The sequence below is a fragment of the Amblyraja radiata genome, chromosome 1 (genome assembly GCF_010909765.2).
Source record: "Amblyraja radiata isolate CabotCenter1 chromosome 1, sAmbRad1.1.pri, whole genome shotgun sequence".
In the NCBI taxonomy this organism is placed as follows: domain Eukaryota; kingdom Metazoa; phylum Chordata; class Chondrichthyes; order Rajiformes; family Rajidae; genus Amblyraja; species Amblyraja radiata.
In genome coordinates, this window is record NC_045956.1 from 30,054,506 (window position 1) to 30,070,446 (window position 15,941).

Genomic DNA, 15,941 nt, shown 5'->3' on the forward strand with positions numbered 1-15,941 from the left:
TGTCTGGGTTGGTGACTGTTTCGAAGGGCTGGTGAGTGATAACGGGGGGGGGGGGTTGGGAAAGAAGGTTGAGAGCCAGGACCATACTCTTGCATCAAAGAGCAATGCAGGGGCTGGCATAAAGCGAATTGGAGCCATTGGAGACAGATCAGGGCTCCAGGAAGTCTGGAGGTAGATCTTGAGGTCTACTATCTACCTCCTTGGTGATCCTTGGACTATTCTCGATGGGACTTTGCTGGCATTACCTTGCACTAAAGGTTATTCCCTTATCATGTATCTGTACATTATAAATGCCTTGATTGTAATCATGTATTGTCTTTCTGCTGACTGGATAGCACGCAACACAAAAGCTTTTCATTGCACCTAGGTACACGTGACAATAAACTAAACTCAACTGTATAAACTGCCCTGGCATATTAGTATTCTCCGCACTCATCTCACTGTCCTCCAAGTCTTCCTCCTTGGTGAACACAGATGCAAAGTGCTCATTTAGTACCTTGCCTACATCCTCTGACTCCAAACACCAATTTTCAACCTTATCCTTCAGTGGTCCTGGTTATCTTCTTGTTTTTAATGTATGTATAACAAGCCTTGGGATTTATTTTAATTGGATACGCCAAAGGAATTACCACAAGGGGCAGCAGCACGATTGGCAGCCCCACCAACAGTCTGTTTTTTCTTATTTCTTTGTTATTTTTAGTGCTTTTAAAAAGTTTGGGTAAAAGTTCTCTGGTTTGATTTATGAGGGGGGTGGGGTCGGGGGAAACTTTTTTTTCAGTCTCCTATGCGATTGTTTTCTGGATTGCATTCTCCGGTCACTCTGCGGCCTAACATGGTGAAGCTGGAGGCCTCCGCGGACTGACTTTGAGCCCCACCGCGGGGTGTGGACTTAACATCGGAACTGATCCCTTGCCTGGGATCGCTCCAACTACGGCCTGCGGACTTTACCTCGAGAGCTCACAGTCTTGGGAGAGGCCGAGTCGGGAGCTCCAACATCGCGGAAGGTTCGACCGGCCCCGACGCGAGGTTCGATCGCCCGGTGCAGGGGAGCTGACATCCCCCCGATGTGGGAGCTGATCGCCCCGACGTGGAGAGCCCAAACGCCGCCGGCTACGGGAGTCAAGATCATCCCGTCAACGGAGGGCACGAGGCCCCCGACCGCGGAGGACAAAGAAGGGAAGAGATTGAACTTTTTTTTTCGCCTTCCATCACAGTGAGGAATGTGGAGGAGTCACTGTGGTGGATGTTTATTTAAAATGTATTTTGTGTGTTCCGTTGATTTTTATTTGTTTGACTGACTTGGCAAATGAAATTCCTCGTATGTTGCAAAACATACTTGGCTCAAAGTGTGATTGTATTGTATTGTATTGTATTGAATTTCAAGGCCTCTTTTGGTCCTCCTAATCTTTTCACTGTACCTCGCTACACGTGACAATAAACTAAAACTAAACTAAACTGATGTGGGTCAGAGCTCAGATGGGAGCGGAGATTAGATTGAGGTGTAGCTGGGGATGGGGCCCTGTAGCGAGGGAGTGGACACTGCAGGAAGAGTGGACAGTGACCTGGGGAAGCGGCACAGAATTCAGAATCAAGATCAAAAGATGGGCCTGAGTTGATGATCTGATGGGCTGGGGGAAGGGGAGCAACCCAGAGGCATCAAAGGTTAGTATGGGACTAAATCGATGTGTGAGCGGCCTAGTGGCCTATATCTGCTTTATTTTGCCATATTCAATCCAGCACTGCTTTGAGTAAACCAGTTTGTCCAAGGAGAAAATGTAGAGAAAATTCATCAGGCTGCCCCCTGGATTGGAGGACTTTAGTTACAGAGAGTCACAGAGTGATACAGTGTGGAAACAGGCCCAACTTGCTCACGCCGGCCAACATGTCCCAGCTACACCAGTCCCACCTGCCCGCATTTGGTCCATATCCCTCCAAGATACATGTACTTGTCTAATTGTTTCTTAAACGTTGGGATAGTCCCTGCCTCAACTACCACCTCTGGCATTGTTCCACCCTTTGTGTGAAAAAGTTACCCTTTAGTTTACTATTAAATCTTTTCTCCTTCACCTTAAACCTATTTCCTCTGGTCCTTGATTCACCTACTCTGGGCAAGAGACACTGTGCATCTACCCGATCTATTCCTCTCATGATTCTATATATCTCTATAACATCACCCCTCATACTCCTGAGCTCCAAGGAATAGAGTCACAGCCTACTCAACCTCTCCCTGGAGCTCAGGCCCTCTAGTCCTGGCAATATCCTTGTCAATCTTCTCTTTCCAGCTTGACAACATCTGTCCTATAACATGGTGCCCAGAACTGAATACAATACTCTAAATGCGACCTCACCAACGTCTTATACAACTGCAACATGATCTCCCAACTTCTATACTCGTTGGTGTTAGAGGCAGATATGATAATGGCATATAAGAACCGTGCAGGTCACCGCGCACACGGTGGCGCAGCGGTAGAGTTGCTGCCTTACAGCGAATGCAGCACCGGAGACCCGGGTTCGATCCCGACTACGGGTGCTGTCTGTACGGAGTTTGTACGTTCTCCCCGTGACCTGCGTGGGTTTTCTCCAAGATCTTCGGTTTCCTCCCGCACTCCAAAGATGTACAGGATTGTAGGTTAATTGGCTTGGTAAATGTAAAAATTGTCTCTAGTGGGTGTAGGATAGTGTTAATGTGCGGGGATTGCTGGTCAGCTCGGATCCAGTGGGCTGAAGGGCCTGTTTCCGCGCTGTATGTCTAAACTAACCTAAAGATAGGCACATGAATGTGCAGAGAATGGGGGGATATGGATCTTGTGCAGGCAGAGCAGATTAGTTCTTGGCATCATGTTTTGCACAGACATTATGGACCAAAGAGCCTGTTCCTGTGCTGTACTGTTCTATCTATAATGCAGGCAAATGGGATTAATGTAATGGGCAAAAACATTGGCATGGACATGGTGGGTCAATTCTATGCTGTATCATTCTGCGACTCTGTGACGCTATTTTCCATCAGCGTGCACCAAAATGAGCGTTGTGTCGGGAACGCTGCCACCGCAAGTAACTGATGCAGCACTTGTTCAACAGCCAAGAATCAGTCTGGATTGTCCAGCCAAACTTTAGAAATATGCAATATTATCTGGAAGTGGTTGTTGATGTATTTTGCTCCAGGGAAAGCCATTTTGCAATTACTGTGCCAAAATTCCAGTGGTGAGGGAGGGTAGAATGATGGACAATGGGGACCCGGTGTAGTGGGGGGGGGGGGGGGGGGGGGTGGCTGCCGTGAGGGAGGTGGTGGGGGAGGGGGAGAACAAAGGGGGACCTGGCGCGGATACGGCGTTTACTTTGTAACTTTGTCAACGCCCTTTATGTGGCGACTATTTGCATACCGTGGGCATGCAAGCAAACAAATTCACTGTGACTTTTCACATGTTACAATAAAGTATTAATTCATTCAAATGGAGCAAGATGTCAACTAAAATTTCTATCAAAAAATTAATAACGTCTGGAGAAAGTACCTTTCTCATTTGTTACATCACAAAGTATTAAGGGTATTAGTTAAGAGTTTAAGTTTGGTTTAGAGATACAGCGCGGAAACAGGCCCTTCGGCTCCGACCAGCGATCCCCACACATTAACACTATCCTACACACACTAGGGTAATTTTAACATTTACCAATCCAATTAACCTACAAACCTGTACGTCTTTGGAGTGTGGGAGGAAACCGGAGATCTCGGCGGTAACCCACGCAGGTCACGGGGAGAACGTACAAACTCCGTACTGACAGCACCCGTGGTCGGGATCAAAACCGGGTCTCCGGCGCTGCATTCGCTGTAAGGAAGCAACTCTCCTGCTGCGCCACCGTGTCTGTTTTTGTCTGCTTAATATTATTAAGGCTCTCAATATAATTCAGTGTTTGATTTATATTTTGGTATGATTTATAAATGAGTGCAAAAACCAAATTACAAATTCAATGATAATCAAGTTTGGTTTGTGGTTTCATGTTAAATGAAATGTACAATATTTTATCGTTTGCAATTTTGTAAAGAAACAAATACTGGTGTTGATTATGGAGCTGTTCATAATTGGAACAAACAAACTACATTTACTGAAGGAGCTCACATACAGATTGAGGGTGAGTGGTAGTTTGGAGCAGTTACATACATAAGATCAGTGAAACACATGATTGGCAAAGAAGCTAACAGTGAACATTCCCATTTACGAAATAATTTCGGATTTGAAAAAAAAAAGTGCTTTCTTTCGAGTTTTCGAAGGGTTACATTTATTGTTTTGTCATTTAAAGATTTCCCACATCGAACAGCAGAGGGAGATCTTCCACTGGTCGTTAACTGAAAGCTGAAAAATTAATCCGATTCCAATTTCCCAGCTGACCAAAGAGTATCGTAATGGAGTATGGCCCTGTTAAATTAACGAGAAACAGCAGATTGAATATGGTTCAATGCACAACACAGATTTAAATCATCGCTGACAGGATTTTCACTCCTAAATGCCATCACCCCAATCTTGACGGAAGGTTGGGAGACATGTGGGCCTGTCCCACTTAGGCGATTTTTAGGCGACTGCCAGCGACTGTCATAGTCGTAGCAGGTCGCCGAAAAACCGGCGACATTAGGAGATTTTATAGGCGACTGCCGGAGAATACGACGATGGAATTCACCAAAGTCAGCACCGGCGACAATGTACGTTACCTGGCGACAACCTACGACATCTATGGGGGGGAGAAGGGGGGGAAGAGGGTGAGAGAGGAGGGGGAAGAGGAGGGGGGAGAGGAAGGGGGAGAAGGGGGGGAGAAGGGGGGGAGAGGAAGGGGGGGAGAAGGGGGGGAGAAGAAGGGGGGAGAAGGGGGGGGGAAGGAGGTAGGGCGGGGGGAGAAGGGGGGGAGAAGGAGGGGGGGAGCGAAGGGGGGGGGGAGAAGGGGGGGAGGAGAAGGGGGGGGAGAAGGGGGGGAGAAGGAGGGGGGAGAGAAGGAGGGGGGGAGAAGGAGGGGGGGAGAAGGAGAGGGGGGGAGAAGGGGGGGAGAAGGGGGGGGGTGACAGGAGGGGGGGGGAGAAGGAAGGGGGGGGAGAAGGGGGGGGAGAAGGGGGGGGAGAAGGGGGGGGGTGAAGGAGGGGGGGAGAAGGAGGGGGGGAGAAGGGGGGGAGAAGGGGGGGGGAGAAGGGGGGGGAGAAGGGGGGAGAAGGGGGGGGGGAGAAGGGGGGGGGAGAAGGGGGGGAGAAGGGGGGGGAGAAGGGGGGGGAGAAGGGGGGGAAGAAGGGGGGGGGAAGAAGGGGGGGGAGAAGGGGGGGAGAAGGGGGGGGGAGAAGGGGGGGGGAGAAGGGGGGGGAAGAAGGGGGGGGGAGAAGGGGGGGGGAGGAGAAGGGGGGGGGGAGAGAAGGGGGGGGAGAGAAGGGGGGGGAGAGAAGGGGGGAGGAGAAGGGGGGGAGAAGGGGGGGAAGAAGGGGGGGAGAAGGGGGGGGGAGAAGGGGGGGGAGAAGGGGGGGGAGAAGGGGGGGGGGAGAAGGGGGGGGAGAAGGGGGGGGAGAAGGGGGGGGGAGAAGGGGGGGGGAGAAGGGGGGGGGGAGAAGGGGGGGGGGAGAAGGGGGGGGGGGAGAAGGGGGGGGGGAGAAAGGGGGGGGGAGACACTTTTAATAAGCCAGAGAAACACAGCTGTGAAGTTCGGCGGTCGTTTACCATTACCGGTCGGTTATCCTTGGTTCTGAAAACTCGCGCTTACGTTTTTTTTCCTCAATGAGCCAATAAAAATGTCAGCAAAGGCGATTAACTACCTATGACTACCTCAAATACCCATAACTACATGGCGGCCCCACTACAACTGCACCTATGACTACAGGATTATCAATTTTCTCCATGGCGATCAATTTTTGGTCGCAGAAAATTTTTCAACATGTTGAAAGATTTGTGGCGACCATATTGAGGCCGCAACTAGTTCCCAGAATGTGGGAAATCCTCGCGACCATGAAGGAGACTCACCAGAGACCACCAGCGACATGTGGTGACCATGTGGCGATCATGTGGGGAGCGCAGAGTCTCCTGCACTCGCCTAAAAAGTCGCCTAAGTGGGACAGGCCCTTTACATAACTGCTGCTGCCTCAAATGCAAGAAGAAGAACAATCTGTTCAGGCTTTGCTTCATCTCTCCTTCATCCATCGCAGTCAGTCACCTTGGCTTTGATTTCTCACCCTTTCTGCATGAGCAATGAAAGATCAAGCATCCTATTATTGCAATTGTCTTTCTCCTCTCACATCTCATCTCTTTCCCGCAGAGATTTTGTTTGATCAAAATAGTTTTTTTCCAATACAGGAGTAAAATGGAGGGGAATTATTTTCCTCTTTCTTTGTATCCCCCTCTTTTCCCTACAACAAACCACAATTTCATAGGTATAAGCTATTGCAACTGATCTTATTTAAGAAGTTTAAGTGATGATACATTTGTTTATTTTTGCTCTTAATTGTCTATGGTTTATAAGGACACGATCTATAGCAAAGGCAAAATGGTTTCTTTTCACACGTTCACACACACACACACACAAAAGCCTCCTTTTAAACATCCAAATGAAAATAAATTACCTGAGCAAAGATTTTGAAATCGATCTTGTTTTTCAAAATTACTTGAAAATCTATTGGTTAGAAACTGCAAAGAAAGAAATGTCATCAGTGGTGTAACGTGAACAGCACTAATAAAATGCTGACAAATTGGTACATATTAAAATGATGAAACAGAGTGACCCCAAACTTCATGTTGTCTTCCATGTTAATCCCCCTATTCCATTCACACTCTGGCCACCCGGTTTCATAATCCTCCAAGTGCCTTCCTCCCTACCCATCACTTTGCTTGCATGTAACTTGCAACTTTGGCCGAAGGGCCTGTTTCGACGCTGCATGACTCCATAAACTCCTTAGTGATTCTATTCTGTAAAATGAGTTTTTGTATAACATATTTCCAAAATTCATCTATAGTACTTCTTCCCAATATCCAATCTGCCAGTTTATAGGACAATACCAGATGCAGAATTTTGCAAACAGCTGTGTCTGTAATTTCCTATTTTTCTCCCTTTGTTGAATGAGTGTGATTTGTTTTTACCTTCAATCATGATACCTGATTACACGGAGACTTCTCACTCGTATTTCACACATGAGAGCGATCAGTTAATATTTTCCATTAGAACATACCAACCCATACTTAATGTTGATTTCCCTGACACCATGATCTGCACAGCAATTCTATCTGTTCATGGACAGTGATTCCACTGACCAGTCCAAAAATATTACTATCTATTCCAGAAAACCTGAGCCTCTTCCTCTAGGAATTTATTGGGTCAACTTCTTCAGGCATTTTTGGTACTACTGGTGAAAGTGCCATGAATAGTACATTCATGACAAAGAGAAATGTCAAGGACATTTAAGACACATTTTCAGTGCAGTTGTTGAAGCTGTAAATAATTTATTTGAAAGTGGAACCGACTGAATATTTGTGGCAAGGTGATGAGAAGTTATATGAACCAATATTGTCTCTATCTTACAGTCTCTAAAGGCCCTGTAGATAGGCTTGGGTTTTTCATATAAATAGCCACTGCATCACCCTGTGTGTAGGAAGGAACTGCAGATGCTGGTTTTCACTGAAGATAGACACAAAATGCTGGGTGATTAAGAAAGAACTGGAAAAATATAAACAAAAAATGCTGGAGAAAGCCAGCGGGTGGGGCAACATCTATGGAACTAAGGAATAGGTGACGTTTCGGGTCAAGACCCTTCTTCAAACATACTGTACTAGTCATAGAGTCATAGAGTGATACAGTCTGAAGAAAGGTCTCGATCCAAAATGTCGCCTATTCCTTAGCTCCATAGATGCTGCCTCACCCGCTGAGTTTCTCCAGCTTTTTTGACTATCCACAAACTGCTGGAGTAACTCAGCAAGGACAGGCAGCATCTCTGGAGAGAAGGAATGGGTGACATTACTTCTCTCCAGAGATGCTGCCTGTCCCGCTGAGTTACTCCAGCATTTTGCGTCTATCCCCTGACCCTTCCTGCTCTGATAAGCTACTAAAACTGATTTTGATATCCGGCTTTATCGAGAGTCAAGAGTGTTTTATTGTCATATGTCCCAGATAGAATAATGAGATTCTTACATGCAGCAGCACTACAAAATGCGATTTATAATGCGATTGTATTGTGCAATTTACCTCCACATATTTTTTGCACCAAGATATTCTCATAATATTTGAGGTCTTCATAGGAGTGAACAGGAATCGTGAACTCGAGGCTTCCTGCAATCCTCAGCATCGATGTTCCTTGATCATCCTCCAATCCCAATGTTATGATGGTGGCCCTAGCATGTCTCAGATCCTCAGCAGCAGCAGCAGCAGCATCATCTGCACTCTGACTGTTGGTAATGACCACAATGACCTTCTGGATACCTGGTCTTGCTCCCTTCTGGGTGCTCAGAGTATCCTTCAGAACGTGCTGGAGTGCTTTCCCAGTGTGTGCGTACCCATCCAGGAAGGGGCCTGAGCTGATGGCCCTTTTAATTTTCCCTTCACTGTCAAGAGAGTCCAGGTTGAAGAGGGTTCGAGGTTTGTTGCTGTAGATCACCACAGCAACCTGCGTACGGTCTCTGTCGATGACAAACTGGGAGACAGTGTTCCTCACAAATCCTTTTATTTGTCGGAAATTCCCTCTTCCAATGTCACCAGACGCATCTAAGGCAAACACTAAATCCAAGGACGTGGAAAAACAGCCTGCAAAATAACAGACATACAGTACTAGTCAGTCATAGAGTGATACAATGTGGAAATAGGCCCTTCGGCCCAACCTGCCCACACCGGCCAACTAACCCCACCTGCCAATGTTTGGTCCATATCCCTCTAAACCTGTCCATGTACCTGTCTAATTGTTTCTTAAATGTTGGGATAGTCCCAGCCTCAACTACCTTCTCTGGCAGCTTGTTCCATACACCCACCACCCTTTGTGTGAAAAGGTTACCCCTCGGATTCCTATAAAATATTTCCCCTTCACCTTAAACCTATGTCCCCTGGTCCTCAATTCACCAACTCGAGCCATGAGACTCTGTGCAACTACCTGATCTATTCCTCTCATGATTTTATACACCTCTATAAGATCACCCCTCATCCTCCTGCACTCCAAGGAATAGAGTCACAGCCTACTCAACCTCTCCCTATGGCTCAGACCCACTAGTCCTGGCAACATCCTAGTCAATCTTCTCTGTACCCTTTCCAGCTTGACAACATCTTTCTTATAACATGGTGCCTCGAACTGAACACAATACTCTAAATGAAGCCCCACCAACATCTTATACAACTGCAACATGACCTCCCAACTTCTATACTCAATACTCTGACTGGTGAAGACCAATGTGGCAAAAGCCTTTTTGATCACCCGAACTACTTGTGACTCCACCTTCCAGGAACCATGTACCTGCACTCCTAGATCCCTCTGCTCTACAACACTCCCCAGAGCCCTGCCATTCGCTGCATTTACTAGTATTCTCTAAATTATATTCCATTATATTTGAAATTTTGCTTATGCCTCGGACTTTTTAACTTTTGCCAATGTGAACAATACAAACATGATTCTTAGTACAAATAATTAATATGGTTTCCAGCATATGTTGATGAGTCAATTCCTTCCCTTTTTAAAAGTTTTTTTTATAAAAACATTTGAAACTGTTAACATGGGTGGAGGTGGAGAAGTGAACTTCTAAGATTTGCATGGCAGATGATTCGGGGTGGGGGAGAGGGGGAGGGGGGGGGGGTGGGGGGTGATGGTTTACAGAAGAGATTTCCAGCTTAATTCATTCCTTTACCAGTTTCTAACAGTGGTGTCTACACTGTCAAAAGCACAGCATTGAACATGAAGTACAGTTCAGTTCAGTTTAGTTTATTGTCACGTGTACCGAGGTACAGTAAAAAGCTTTTGATGCATGCTAACCAGTCAGCAGAAAGACAACACATGATTACAATCGATCCATTTACAGTGTATAGATACATGATAAGGGAATAATGTCTAGTGCAAGGTAAAGCCAGCAAAGTTCGATCAAGGATAGTCCGAGGATCACCAATGAGGTAGATAGTAGTTCGGCACTGCTCTCTGGTTGTGGTAGGATGATTCAGTTGCCTGATAACAGCTGGGAAGAAACTGTCCCTGAATCTGATGGTGTGCGTATGTTGGGGTGTCCTGAGTACATGAAAAACACCACAGAAACAAAAGCCTGGCTATTCACCTTTGGGCTAGTGTAAAATGCTAAACTGCCTTGGTAAATTGCTCTGGAATGTTAGATTGCATAGAATGTTAGAATCCCTGGAGAGATGCACAAAAAGAAACAAAGTGCTGGAATATCACAGCAGATCGGGAAGCTTCTCTGGAAGACATGGATAAGTGATGTTTCGGGTCAGGATCCTTCCTCATATACATAATTGGCTTAATCGTATAAAACAGAGGGCAATGCTGGTAGATTATCTGTCAGACTAGAAACCTGTGACCAGTGGTGTGCCACAGAGATTGATGCTGGGCTCATTGCTGTTTGTCATCTATCTCAACAACCTGGATAGGAATATACAAGGCATCATTAGTAAATATGTAGGTGACACCAAAATAGGTGGTATAATGAAGGTGATGATCAAGAATTATCGTGGATTCTTGATCAGCTGGGCATGTGCGCCAAGGAATGGCTAATTGAGTTTGCATACAGTATGACTGCTGTAATGTGATCCATCCAAGTTGCAGCCTTTAAACACAGTTCCCTTCAGCCTGAGATCAACAAACAAGCAATGCCGACTATTCTCATTGCTTCTCGATTAGAATAACTTCCACATTTTTCAAGAAAACCCTTAGTATAAGTCTTTGGATTAACCCTGACCAAAAAAGGGAGAATTTATCTGCCAGACACAAGACAGTACAGATTTGGAATCGTGAGCAAAACACTGAGTTCTGGAGGAACTTAGGGGCCACACAATATGTGCGGAGGAAATAGACGGACAACGTAGGGAATAGACGGAAAAGAGCCCTCACTCTCCCCTGACTTTCAGTCTGAAGTAGCGTCTCGACCCGAAACGTCACCCATTCCATTTCTCCAGAGATGCTGTCTGACCCGCTGAGTTATTCCAGCTTTTTTTTGTGTCTATCCTGACGCGAAATGTTGTCTGTCCATTTCCTCTACAGATGTTACCTGATCTGCTGAGTTCCACCAACACTCCTTGCTCTTACTAGTCAGCCTGGAAAGGATGTAATACCCCTTTGCAGGGATATCATTCTCCTTTGAAGAGATAGGACTGTCCAACAACCTCTGATAGACACAAAAAGCTGGAGTAACTCAGTGGGCCCTGACTCTCGGTCTGAAGAAGGGTCTATTCTCGACCTGAAATGTCATCTATTCCTTTTCTCCAGAGATGCTGTCTGACACACTGAGTTACTCCAGGTTTTTTTAAATCTATCTTCGGATTACAACCAGCATCTGCAGTTCTTTCCCACACTATCCTCCTGGATTGCTGACTAAAGTTCAAAGACTTCACCAGGTTATCAGATCGGGTCGAATGAACATACTGACACTTTTCGCATCCTGCTTTCTCAAAATAAAATTTTCAGACATCTTAAGGAAACTTATTTTTCACAGTGACTATTAATTTTCCCTGACAACAATTCAATAAGTCGGCAAACATTCTTTCATTTTAACAAGGCTGATATTTCCCCATCTCTTACTTAAGCTCTGCCGTGTTGCTTGGCCCATCCTCCTTAACTCTGTTGCACATTGAGCAGAGCAGAGTAGAGATTTGGGCTGTCAGAGGGGACAAGCTTCTCTTTAAACTCCTCACATACCAAGAGAAGGCTAGTGTAACTGCTGGAGAAGCATCCAACTCTTGACTGGCAAAGTTATGGCTATCGATCAGTTAGTTCCTTCTGAAATTCATTGCCCCCTAATACAACTGAGGTGAGGAACTCGATTCATAAGCATTGTTCCAAAACACCATTAAATGAGTTTAACTGTTGGAACACAATACCATGAGAGAAAGGAGGATGCAGCACAGTGCGTTGAGCTTGTTATTCAATATAATTATATCCTTGCCCAAAATTATTTTCCTGTCAGGTCCTTATAATCCTCATCCGCCTGTGGTTCAGAAATTCACCTCAGCCCTGTATGCTTAATAATTCAGCATCCACTGCTATCGAAGTAGCGGATCCAAAGATTGATTTTGATCATTTCACCCAGAAACATTGGCTAACTCAGTCTCCACTGGATAAAAATCTAAAATACACAATCCAATTTATAGACTGCAAGAAATTGAAGAAAATGCTTGAACCTCTGAATTTTCTGATTTGTGTATTAGTAATTTTACTTTATCGGATCATACCATGCTGAACTATGGACTTATGCCTAATTAAGATGATTCTAGTCTCCTTTTGACTGCAGGAAGGCTGTTTCTAATTCTAGTCAGTCCAGCTATCTGACCAGCTACACATCACTCAGAGTTATAATTAGTGGCCAGGCTTCGTTATTGGAATATAACCATCAACATAATGAAATAACTTACCTCTGCTGTGTCCACATCTCTTCATGCTGAGCTCCAGAATCCTATTGCAGAGCTCCTGGGGTTCACCATATGTAAATCCCAGCTGATCGTCTCCAGCTATGTGGTTTGATTGATTAACTATGTGCTTTCCACCGACAGGTAGAACAAATATATCCTTGTCTTTGGCGTACTGTACAGGGACTATCACAGAGTCTTGAGATTTAGAACTGAGGAGGAGCACAAGAAAATGGGGCACATCCATTCCGGAATCTCCATTGATCATGAAACCACTTTCAACTATATAATGCAGGGCGCTGCCTGTGAGAGGCTCGCCTCCACGGAAGTGTATCTTATCTATTAATTTCAGCAAGTCGCCACTGTTACTGTACTGCCCCCATCCAATCTCAATATTTGTTTTGTCACTATACTGAATAAATCCAACTTGTACTCTGTCTGAAGAGGGAACGACAATTTGAAGAAGTCTTTTAACAAAGGCTTTAGCTTGAAGGAATCCCTTTGGACCCATGCTCCACGATCCATCCACCAGAAAGAGGAGGTCAACAGGACAATCTACAATGCCAGGAAGAGCTGCAGAGGAAACATATATACACCGATTCATATGGACTGCACAATGACATTGGCTTTGAAACCAGATGTTGTAACGAGCAAATTGTCTTGGTTTGATACTTACTCACGTGTCTGTTTCCACCTGTGTAGTAAAATAATCATTTAAAAAGTGAAGAGATTTATCACAATTGAAACAATTGTTTTTATGTAAATATGAAATTAATAGTGAATTAATCTATCAGCACAGATTTAAGAAGATGAAGTTCTCAGCTACAGGTTACAGTTTTTGTTAAGTTCTGTTTTTGTTTATTTAACTAACATCCTTCTCTTAGGTGAACTAATATCAGTTCACCTAAGAGAAGAGGTTTCAAATAAGTGGGAGAGTCTAGGACCAGAGATCATAGCCTCAGAATTATAGAACGTTCCTTTAGGAAGATGAGAAGTAATTTCTTTAGTCAGAGGGTGGTGAATCTGTGGAATTCTTTGCCGCAGAAGGCAGTGGAGATCAAGCCAATGGATATTTTTAAGGCAGAGATAGATAGATTCTTGATTAGTATGGGTGTCAGAAGTTATGGGGAGAAGGCAGGAGAATGGGATTAGGAGGGAGAGATAGATTAGCCATGTTTGAATGGCGGAGTAGACTTGATGGGATTAATGGCCTAATTCTGCTCCTATCACTTACGACCTTATGAAGCTTTGCCGGAAAATAGAGTTCATCACTGTATCTATTGATCCATATTCCCTTCTGATATGTCCAATTGTCTCCAGACCCTTTCAAATGTTCTACTGATATGGTTATGAAATATCCTATTTCTTATTCCAAATGAAACGTCTCATCTGAAAGTGAAGTGTAAGCCCTTAGTTTGATATTTTATGATAAATACTTACGGCAGTGTTTGTCCCCACCAAAGCCAAGGGGACACAGACAGCTATATTCATCCACAGTCTCTGCAACGCAAGTTCCCCCATTGTGACATGGACCTGAATCACATGGATCTATGTATGTGTGGTATTTTACCAGTTAGGGAAACAAGAAGTATGGATTAGCATTGCAACGGCAATATATCACACGTCAATGACAATCAATTTGAATGTTGGAATGGAGTTGACCATTTAGCCTGGAACCTGTCTGCTAGAACATAGGTGGTTATCTGTTGCCTAATTCTAAGGCCCAGATTGTCCTGAATGTTACCCATTGCCCAGCATTGCCCATTCCACGTTACCTTTGTTCAGTCCGCCTAGGCCTATGTGATCTCCCGGTTGCTAAACACTTTAACTCCCCTTCCCATTCCCACACTGACCTTTCTATCCTAGGCCTCCTCCATTGTCAGAGTGAGACCCAATGCTAATTGGAGGAACACCACCTCACATTTCACTTGGGCAACATAATGAATATTGATTTTTCTAACTTCAAGTAACCCTTGCATCCCCTCTCTCTTTGTCCCTCCCCCGCCCTCGTTGTTGTACTAGTTTCACTGTTGTCCTGGTGAGTTTCATTGTCTGTAACTCATTTTCACCTAGCCCATAGCCAACAACGGACTGCTTCCTTGATCATTGTTACTTTTTTGCATATCTTTGTTCTACACCTCTTCATATCACCATCTATATCTCTCGTTTCCCTTTTCCTTGATTCTCAGTCTGAAGAAGGGTCTCGACCAGAAACGTCGCCCATTCCGTCTCTCTGGAGATGCTGTCTGTCCCGCTGAGTTACCCCAGCATTCCCACCCATGTTTCTTTGTATCTACTCCACCTGTTCTCCTTCAAATAGTTGAAAAATTAATCAAAACTTTTATCCCCATATCTTTTAAGTTCCAGTTTCATAATTATTTCCATAATTTATGCTCTTTCCAAAGGCAACACACTTCGTTGTTTCAATGATATAATAGTTTTTCAAAATAATTACTATCCTCAGATAACTGAAAATTTATTGCGATAATACTTGTAATTTTTCAAAAAGTGAATCCAAAATCAGGATATTTTCTTCATTTTTTGAGTAGTAAACATTGTCAGAGTAAACACAAGTATTGAACTTCCTGATTTTCCTGAGATTTTCCAACGACCTGAGATCCTGAGAGCGATGCCGTCTGGAGCTATGCTCCTGGTAGGGCCATCCATGGTGGTAAGGTTGAGGGGAGGTCTCTGACAAAGAGCAATCCAACCAAGACCTCAACGGTGGAACAGGCGGAGGACGATGGCTGACCTTAGTGGAGCGTCACAACGGCTGGGAAGGCGGATGAAGGCTGCAGCAGAAAAGAGTCTCCGGTCATCTTGGACTCCATGCTACTGGATCCTGACCCAGATCTGTCAAGGACCGTGTGGTTGCTGTCTGTGCACCAGTTTCATCCACGTTAAACAAAGTCACGAGCAGGCGTCCTCCATATAGGGAATAGCACCCTGGAGACACCCATGGTCAGCCATGACCGAAGGGGGCCTAAGACTTAAAGCCCTGTCCCACGGTACGAGTTCATTCCAAGAGTTCTCCCGAGTTTGCCCTGATTCAAAATCGGAGATTTACGGTAATGGCCACTCGTCGGTATTCGGGGCTCTCGTGGACATTTTTCATCATGTTGAAAAATCTTCACGAGTCTTCCCGTACTTACCTGCCGTTAGCGAGTCTTCCCGAGTACCTGCCGTTAGCGCTAAGAGACGTCTCTGAGCTCCGACGTACCCGCTACATTCATTCTCCGTGCTTACCACGAGTTTGATTTTTTTTAAACTCGGGAGAGCTCTTGGAATGAACTCGTACTGTGGGACAGGGCTTTAAGGCATCTGTAATCATGCAGCATCTTCCACATTCTCATCTGAACTCAAGAGCTGTAAGAACTCATTGGGCAGATACAGTA

General features: G+C 45.1%; 1 protein-coding gene across 1 annotated transcript in view; it reads right to left on the reverse strand.

The window, feature by feature from the left end:
* Positions 1-4,256: 4,256 nt before the first annotated feature.
* LOC116982628 (von Willebrand factor A domain-containing protein 2-like) overlaps positions 4,257-15,941 on the reverse strand; it is a 41,300-nt gene continuing 29,615 nt past the window's right edge. Inside the window, exons 8-13 of the mRNA XM_033036348.1 lie at positions 13,987-14,094; positions 13,223-13,240; positions 12,553-13,119; positions 8,191-8,745; positions 6,578-6,641; positions 4,257-4,409 (exon numbers count right to left, since the gene is read on the reverse strand). Of these exons, the coding sequence (XP_032892239.1) occupies positions 6,628-6,641; positions 8,191-8,745; positions 12,553-13,119; positions 13,223-13,240; positions 13,987-14,094 (1,262 nt within the window). The 3' untranslated portion in view covers positions 4,257-4,409; positions 6,578-6,627. The remainder of the gene's footprint in view (positions 4,410-6,577; positions 6,642-8,190; positions 8,746-12,552; positions 13,120-13,222; positions 13,241-13,986; positions 14,095-15,941) is intronic.